The sequence below is a fragment of the Gossypium arboreum genome, chromosome 3 (assembly GCF_025698485.1).
Source record: "Gossypium arboreum isolate Shixiya-1 chromosome 3, ASM2569848v2, whole genome shotgun sequence".
NCBI lineage: Eukaryota > Viridiplantae > Streptophyta > Magnoliopsida > Malvales > Malvaceae > Gossypium > Gossypium arboreum.
The window spans coordinates 101,055,119-101,064,129 of record NC_069072.1 but is presented as its reverse complement, the minus strand read 5'-3'; the positions used below and the strand labels follow the sequence as shown (position 1 = coordinate 101,064,129).

Genomic DNA, 9,011 nt, shown 5'->3' with positions numbered 1-9,011 from the left:
TGGTTCATTTTAGGTGTTTTCATGAAAATCCTTTCACAAAAGTTGTTTGTTTAACAACCATGATTCATCTCCTTCCATAAAAATTTCAGAAATCAACATGATTACTATCATGGAAAAACCCTAGACTATCAACCATTTTGCATAATAGCCCTCCTATTAGTTAGCTTAAGCTACAAGGGCACCAAAAGTACAAAAATCATCAAGAAAGACCATCAAAATCACTTACTTGCAAGAGTCTAAAGTTGCTGAAAATTTCAAGCTTCCATGGCCTTCTTTCTTGAAGAAAATCGGTGGAGAAGAGAAGAAATGAAAAAAAAGATGTTAGCTTTTCCTTATTTTATTATATTCTAGTAAATTTGTCACCAAATTTCACCTAATTTTGACTTTACAATTCCTTTGTCCCTATGTTCAGCCACTAACAAATTTATGGTCTATTTACTCAATAAAGACCTCTAACTTAATGTTCTATAGCTAATTGACACCTTTAGCTAATGAAATAAAACTTTTGTCCCTTATGCGATTTAGTCCTTTTTTGAAATTAAGCATGCAATCGCTAAAATCATTTCACCAAAATTTTCATGCACTCATATAATCATTCTATAACACATAAAATAATATTAAAAATAATTTCTCCGGGCTCAGAATAGTGGTTCCGAAACCATTGTTCCGACTAGGCCCAAAATCGGGCTGTTACAACAATTCTACCGGCTGAAACTTCGTAAAAGAACTTAGTACATAGGTAAAAATAATAGTGTCTAGTTACCTGTTTGCGTTAAACCTACATGAATAATTAATAATAGTGTCTGGTTACTCGTCAAGGTTAAACCTACACAAATAATGAATAATAGTGTTTGGTTACCCCTTAGGGTTAAACCTACATAGTAGATAGTTTGATCAAGGCTTAGTGTACATGTATTCTTGAGTCTGAAACACATGCTGGAGCTCAGAACCTTTAGGCATTACCATATGTCATATTGGAGGTGTTACACCAAATAAATATTTACGCCAAGGATAAATTAGTAGATCATCTTACCAAACTTTTGACCAAACAAATTAAATTAAAATTTTTATACTTATTGCATATACTTTTATTTAAACATTTGACTGAGTTGGTGTCATCCTTCAACCGAGTCTCAATTTAATTGTGAAATTACCAAAAGTTTGTTTCTTTTACAAAGAAAAACAACAAATATTATTTTGATGGTATTTATGTCTTTTTATATTTTATTAAATCTATAAAATGCATATACACTATGAGAATCATAGAGTTTGAAAATAATACATCAAACATTACTGTTGGGAGAACTTTACGTAAATACTTTCTCAAAATTAGATCTAAATCATAAAACAGAGGACAGATGATGATGAAACCTATGATTAACCAAAAAAATATTATTTTAATCTAACATTTTCTAAAAAGATAGTACCAAGTTCTTTTAGCAATGATATAGGTAAACTGCCAAAGCCCGGCAAAATCATTTTATTAGGTTAATAAATTGTATAGTTATAGATTTATGTCAATCTTATACCAGATTTGTGATAAAATTAAAACAAAATAATTTATGTTAATAATTTAGAATTATAGATTTATTTCAATATTATACTACCATTAGATTTGTGATAAAGTTAAAAATATATATAGTTTTACTTATGTGTACCCAAATCAACAGTTAATTTCTATACAATTTATTAATTTAAATTCCATGTCATCAACTTCTAAAAAATTCCATATCATCAAAAATATCTAATCAAAACTAAGGGCTTTTATGATTAAAACATGTATTTGGTTAAATATAAAAATACTATAAAGGTTTATTTAAATAAGAGCTTTTTTTAACATATATATATACCTTATTCACTTAAAGAGGATTTTCTTTATTCAAATTTAAGGATAAAAATATAAATATCTGTTTAAAATATTTTCCTTTCTCCTTATAATGAGTGTTAAGATAGTCTAGTAAAAATAACTTTTTTTTTTTTAAATAGTAAGATAAGCTTCCATATCATCCCGTACCCCAGGCCCATTTAAGCTTGGCCCAAAACCCCGTTGCCTTAATCAAATTACGATAAAGAACATCCTTACCCAAAATTTCCATGAACTTAAAAAAGTTTTCTTTCTAACAGTACAAACAATAGCGGAGTGATATAAAAGATGATGAATTTCAAGTGTTTTTTAAGAACAGTACAAACAGCCAAAAAAAAACGCATACAATCCAAATGTTTCCAAGTACCCTTCTATTTTGCCGAGCAAGCACTAAATTTGCCAACAATCTCATAATTGATCATAGACTCACGTAGGGCAAAGAATAGCAGTCAGAGCAGTTGTAGAATAAAACAAAACTAACTCCACTTCTTCAAGCAACTGATTGCACTGCTCTTTCAAAGCTGTCTTCCGCAGATGATGCACGTTTAACAAGAATGTGCTCTGGATGTGTGAGTTTCAATTGGCTGCCAAGAAGTCAAACACAAGGTCAGGGTTGGGAGCATTTGCCAAAACAATCAACAATGTAGCATCTCAATTAAGATCTGGCTAGAACACCAGTCGGTATAAATTAGTCTAAGACTTGCTCATTTTTCTTTTTTACAAGCGGCTTGGAACTAAGGATTGAGATTTGAAGCCGCCTCAGATAGAAAACTGATTTGATTAACGGTCATATTCTGGTGTATTAAAAAGAACAAAAATAATATACAAGCTACATTTAAATGAAAACAACCTGCATGTTCAATTCACACAGAAATGCTGCTTCAACTTACCTAATTGAAGTATCCAATTTTGTAACGTAAGCATGCATGAATACCTACTGAATTTAAGATTGAAATACTCTTCACAATACATGCATAACATGCATTTAGGTACATATATAAAGTCTACCTTTCTCAATTGATTCAAGGTTAGAGCACCTGCCATCTTCATCATGAATAATAAGGTGAATGCAAAATTCAAAGGAAAAGCTATTTTTGCACCAGCTAACATCATTTACACTTGTTTCAAGAAAATGAATTACGGAATTTTATTTTACTTTTTTGCATTTTCCTATATTTGTTTAATGGAAACAACTTGGTCAAAGAAAAATTACTTACATGTCAATAGAAAATAAGACTTTTTTTCTGAAAATTGACGTATTATTTTGAAAAGGGTAAGCCATTTTTCAAAAAATAGCTACTTTATGAATAATTTTATTTTTATATAAAATTAATTTGAATCAAGCCAAATATTTTTATATTAATAATATTTTTTATTTTTAAAACTATTCAAAATATTAAAATATTAATATCAAATATTGTAATGTCCAATATTATTAAACATACATATTTAATTATTTATATAATAAATTAATAAATTAATAGTGTAATTTATTATTTGAATAAATTATTGAATATTACAATTTTAATTTAATAATAAATTTTAACAATAATATTTTTAATGTCATTGAAAAATACTTATATTAATATTTTAATAATAAATATATATTACAATTTATAAATATTTAGTAATAGATATTTTATAGTATAAAGTATGAATATTTTAATTATATAAATATGAATATTTGTTTAAATCATTATTAGTTCATTTATCTTTTCCAACTCTAATGTGCCACTATTCACTCTCATATATGTAATATATGTAATCTAAATTAAGTTTTAATTAGGCACAGTTTATTATTAATTTTATATAAGATATTAATTATTATAAAATAAATTTTGAATATTAATTATTATAAAAATAAATTTTGACGGTCAAAAGGAATGCTACTATAATATTTTATGGCAAATATATTTATGTTGTATTTGTTTCATTAAAAACAACTTTAAAAAACTGATTTCAGAAAAGTTTGTCAAATAATGGAAAATATTTTATGCAAAATCGTCTAAATACCAGAAAATATTAGCATTTTCAGAAATCACTTTCTGGAAGCCGTTTTCTGTGAAACAAATGCAACCTATGCATCAAATTTGCAAGACTTTCAAGCCCTACCTTATGTTTCAAAAATGAAATACATGAAAATAAGATAACTTTAGTGAATATGGACCACGAAATTGATTAAAAGGAATGCTGAATCTGAGTTTAAACGGACATGCCTGAACTTAATCATTTACCAACTAGGCAATCCAAACTAGGTACTTTGGTGGAAACTCCTATTAGTGTATTGAATTCGTTACCAAAACTTGTGAAATTTCCAAACTGATATGGGAGTAGTCAACAATAAAAGCCAGGACAAACAAAGATAAAGGAAACAAATAACTAGATTACCTTAGATAACGTGAAGATGATTTACCGAGGTGAAGGCCGCATACAACCAGGTTGGCCAGAGTTTCAGGATCCTTTGCATCCTATCCATTGACAAACAACCCCTTATCACAAAGTTATATAAAAGCCAACTAATTCAAAGCAATGAAACTTGGTAGTGAAATATTTGGTGCCGTGATGCATCCAAAACTTTAAAATTGACAGGAATATAATGGACTAGAGGAAAATCCAAGAGTTAAATTCAATATCATTTGACATCACTAAGAGGTTATATCAGAAACAGAAACTTAAAGCATATCAAGTTTGGCAGAGCAATTTATGATCATGAAACACATTTACTGTAGTCAGTCCTGTTCACGGGGCCATAATCAGACCAAAAGAGTAGCCAAATCATAGGTTTAAATCTAGAGAAAACAAAAGTTTAATTTCCACAATTTGATCTTGCCTTATTAAGTGCTTCAAGTAACAGTGTTTCAGCCTCGTCAAAGTTTCCCATGTGCATACAGCAGACAGCCTTCCCATTTAGGATCAAACCAGTCACTGGATATTTCTCAGAGAAATCTTGGAAGATCAGATAAGCTTCCTGTATCTTGGAACCACCCTGATTAGGTAGGATAAATGTTACACAATATCCATCATTTCTCATTTATAGTATTATTAAAATGAAAATTATCTCATACCACTGCTAGATTCAACCATGCATTTGCAAGTTGAGTCAGTGTATGGTCCTCATCAATCTGCTGCATGACCCTCAGTTGTCTCTCTGCATAATCTGACCGGTGCATCTTAATGAAAATTTGCACATTCAATGCATGACTGAAAACGGAGAACAGAAAAATTCAACAGATGAATCAGAGGTTCCAATTTGCTTCTGGATGTATACGTTGCTGATGTTATACTTTAGCAATCAAAGAGTCAACTCAAATTCACTAGAAGGAAATGAATTCTTTTTCAGAGGCCCACTAAATGGAACATTCGCATTTTCTAGAGGAATTGGATAGCAACTCCTAGTTCACATTTGTAAGTATATTTGGTACAAAGATTTTACAGAATAACTCAACAACTTTCGAGTAGGAAAACTTCTCATAGAAATGCAGTATTAAGCCAGTGCTATACAAACTTACGTATGAAAATTTCATTTGTGGGAGAGATGAGAGAATTTGCATAGGAAAGAGATTTTACTGTCACCAGCTTATGAATTTACTTAATTACTATTTATCTATCAGCAAAATTCCTTTCAAAATTAATCCAAAGAGGGAACTGTGAGCCAATCCAATGCAGCATCCCAGCCAATTAGACTGCTAGTGTATTGGGGAAACGGAATGCACTGCAAGTTGCAAAGGCGACTGTGACCAATGTTCACATAACATCAGCCTTTGACAAATTAGGTGATGCAGACCACCATTGGAGTGGTTTAACTATGAATTTTGGCTTTTACTTAAGTAGCCTTATTAGCCTTATTTAGAAAAGTTTTCCTTCAGCATCAAGCTCACAGAGTATCAAGAGCTTCGAAACATAAATAGTCCACGGTCTTTTATACCAACTAAATACCAATGAAAGAGAAATAATTGTAGTGCCACTGCTATATTTCCTTGTAAAAATAAATTGCATGCTGGTAGAAATCACCTGCAACATGCAAGAACCTAATTTCTTTACATAGTTCCTAGTTAACACATCATACTGTATTATTGTTCCATATTTTCTAATTTATAGATATGAGGGACAAAGAAGTCGGAGCCAAATCTGTGCTGTGAAACCATAGTAGACTCAACATTTTAGCTACAGTGGCAGGGGGTATCTCGAAGGTCACAGTCAGCCCGTACAAGTGGGTTCCTAGGAGGAAATATTCAATGAAATCCAGCCAAAACTTGCAATTTTAAACATCTGACTTACCACTATATACCTAGAATCCTGTCCTGTACTTCAACTATTTGAAAGCAGTATGTTCACCTCTGACCACAAACATAGAGGCAAGGCAAATGCAGCAACATGCAAGTCAGGTATCAACCAAAAGTAATTCTTTTTGCACTACTACCAAGTACAAACTTACATGTTTCCATTCGGTACAATGGAGGATCTATTGCAGCATCGGCAGTACTTGAATCAGAATATAGAAAATGTGTTACTGAAACTTATCTACTATTGCTATTGTATCTTGTAATTTGAAGAGATGACATCTTTTTAGATATAGGATCTGTTTCTTTAGATTTAAAATATTTTATGATATGTGATTTCCATGTAAAACATGATTTTCAGTTTTTGGATGGTATACTAGAATAAAGTAAAATAAATAGGTGAAATTCAATATGCAGCAGTTTTGATCCATTTAAATTGGATGTGCACTGTTTTTTCTTTTCTTTCCCTCGCTGCAAAGAAAATAAAAAATAAAACTAGCCACTCCCACATTATCTTCAATGATTGGGAAAGTGGATAAACATTGATATTATTGTAATAACATTGTTATCAACTGGTCTCTTTTTTATAGGAAAGCCAATCCTTAACGCTTACACCACATGCATGGGTTAATATCCCCCCCCGCCCCTTCAAGAGAACAGATTAGTAATGCACTTTACAACTTCAATCCATTTTCTACACTAGTGTCTATAACTATTTCAGTGTGCTTTCATTTACAGAAAAAAATAAAAGAAAAATGACATGTTTCTATTATCAAATGTCTAAATTTTAGCATGTTGAACGGGCAAACTGCTGACTGTGGACCAATATGAAATAGCACAGGATTTAGGGCTATATAGGTGTTAACAATTCTGATTCAAGTGGAATTACAGTTTTATGTCTCGTATGTGCCCTAGCTAGTCTCAAGGTATATAAAGGGAGGTAATCTTACCCCATCTAATGAGCCTTTTTCTTCTATGCCCAAGAATCCGGACTGTTAAGAAGGGTAGATGACTTAACTGTGCAAATCAATGTTCACCTATTTGAACATATATAGAACAAAGAACAAGAATTGATGAAGCTGAATTCAGCATCATCAATGATAACAGAACCCAAGCAAGAATGAAAATGCAGTCGAATAATAAAACTCACAGTTCCATGGTGCCACCAGCATTGGTGTGTTTAAGAGCTTCAATATAATCTTCTTCATGCATGAAAACGATTCCAGCAATCAACCTTAATATGGCATTGCTTCCAATCGCTGGATCTGCTAACCATTCTTTCAAGCTCGCAATTGTTGATTCCTAAAGGCGATATTCAGCAAAACCCAATCATAATCCTCTATCAAAACAACATATTTTTCCCATTGTTCTAGCAGATCTTTACCTATAACAACAAAATTCAAGCAGATCTAAAACGAATTTCACCTTATCATGAGGGTTGGAGAGATAGAGGGCCAGCAGTTTAACGGCTTGGAGAGGAGTGGTAGCGGCGGAGTCGATCTCATTGATCACCAGCTGGGATTAGAGAAACAAAAACGAGTTTTAGATTTGCAAATACCATTGGAAGAAGAATATGAAATTGAGTACAAAAGGGAGGGGGTACTTGGTAGCTGCCGAGAGCGATGTAAGAGCGGTAGACGAGGCAGTCGCGCTCAACGGCGTCGTCGGGCGAGAGGTTGGGAAGATCGCTGTTGTTGATGGCAGCCTGAAAGGAACCCAAGTAGAAATTGTTCCTCAAATGGAACAAGTGATCTGGTGCTGCAGCTGCTGCCATTTGAGACTGTCTATACACAGAGATCTCGAAACAATTACAATTACAATTACAAATGCTTTTTTCCTTTTTCAGATCTTCAACTCTGTCTTGACTCCTTCCGTTTCTTCTGTCAATAATATATCAGACAGATCTATTAACCTATTGGGTTAGCGGCTGGAAAATGAAAATAATATTTGTTTGGCAGATTTACTGAAACTGAGAAGCTGTTTTAAGTATATTAATAAATTTATATTTTAAATTATTTTAATATATATTGTAATGATTTATTTATAAATAAATAAATTAAATTAAATACATAATAATACTTAATTATTAAGTTAGAATATTAACCATTATAAATTAAAAATAATTAAAGTTAAAAAATTATTTGTAATTGTGTTATAAAAAATAAAAATAAGGATTGAATAATTATAAATTAACTTCCAAATCACAATTACTACTAAAAATTAATAATATTATCTAAATGCATAATTAGTAATACACCACATAATAACAATAACATTATCCAAGTGTATAACTAATATTACACTACATTAAAATATTAATATCTTCAACCTTAAAAAAATTTTTAAAGCCAAATTTTCTTATACTTCTTACTTATAACTAAAAAAAATTTGGCATCGAATTCATGACTCACTAGATAATCAAACATAGAATACAAGAAGTCATCATCAAATCCTTCTTCCTCCATCAACATCACTTCTTCATAAAGATGTAGTGTTTTATCCGCAGTAAATTATTCCAAAGCATTAACAATTTTGCCAAGTTGTTCACCCACAAATTTAATTTGTTCATCAACGACACTTTCTTAAACATTTTTTCGTTTACGTTTGGATGTACCAGATGAAGATACTTTTGTTCTTACCTCTTCAGTCTTTTCATTGTCATAGTCTATAGGCACTGAATCTTGGTTACCATCATCCAAATTTACGTTAGTAAATGTTCCGGCAAAACTCCCAGTTGCCATATCTTTGCAAACAACCAAAGCCATTTCATCATAATGATCAATGCTTTTATCCAAAAATGGTCCATACTTCTTATGTGCTTGTTAGATATTATACACAATTAGAATAATAAGTAAAAACAATTGAAA

The 9,011-nt window shown here is 31.2% G+C and overlaps 1 protein-coding gene across 1 annotated transcript; it reads right to left on the bottom strand.

Moving 5' to 3' along the window:
* Window positions 1–2,089: 2,089 nt before the first annotated feature.
* LOC108476292 (coatomer subunit epsilon-1-like) lies at window positions 2,090–8,125 on the bottom strand. Its single transcript, XM_017778464.2, has 7 exons — window positions 7,748–8,125; window positions 7,570–7,659; window positions 7,295–7,446; window positions 4,930–5,065; window positions 4,695–4,850; window positions 4,253–4,332; window positions 2,090–2,448 (listed from the first exon to the last, which is right to left on the bottom strand). Exons 1-7 carry the CDS (start codon window positions 7,916–7,918, stop codon window positions 2,355–2,357), a joined length of 879 nt encoding a protein of 292 aa, XP_017633953.1. The 5' UTR covers window positions 7,919–8,125; the 3' UTR covers window positions 2,090–2,354.
* Window positions 8,126–9,011: the final 886 nt, after the last annotated feature.

What these genes read in the sequence shown, in the direction of transcription:
- LOC108476292 (XM_017778464.2), bottom strand. Translation starts at nt 7,918, where the DNA reads ATGGCAGCAGCTGCAGCACCAGATCACTTGTTCCATTTGAGGAACAAT. An exon ending in TCTCCAACCCTCATGATAAG is followed by an intron (nt 7,447 to 7,569) that starts GTGAAATTCGTT and finishes TATCGCCTTTAG; the next exon opens with GAATCAACAATTGCGAGCTT. An exon ending in GCTGGTGGCACCATGGAACT is followed by an intron (nt 5,066 to 7,294) that starts GTGAGTTTTATT and finishes CTCCGTTTTCAG; the next exon opens with TCATGCATTGAATGTGCAAA.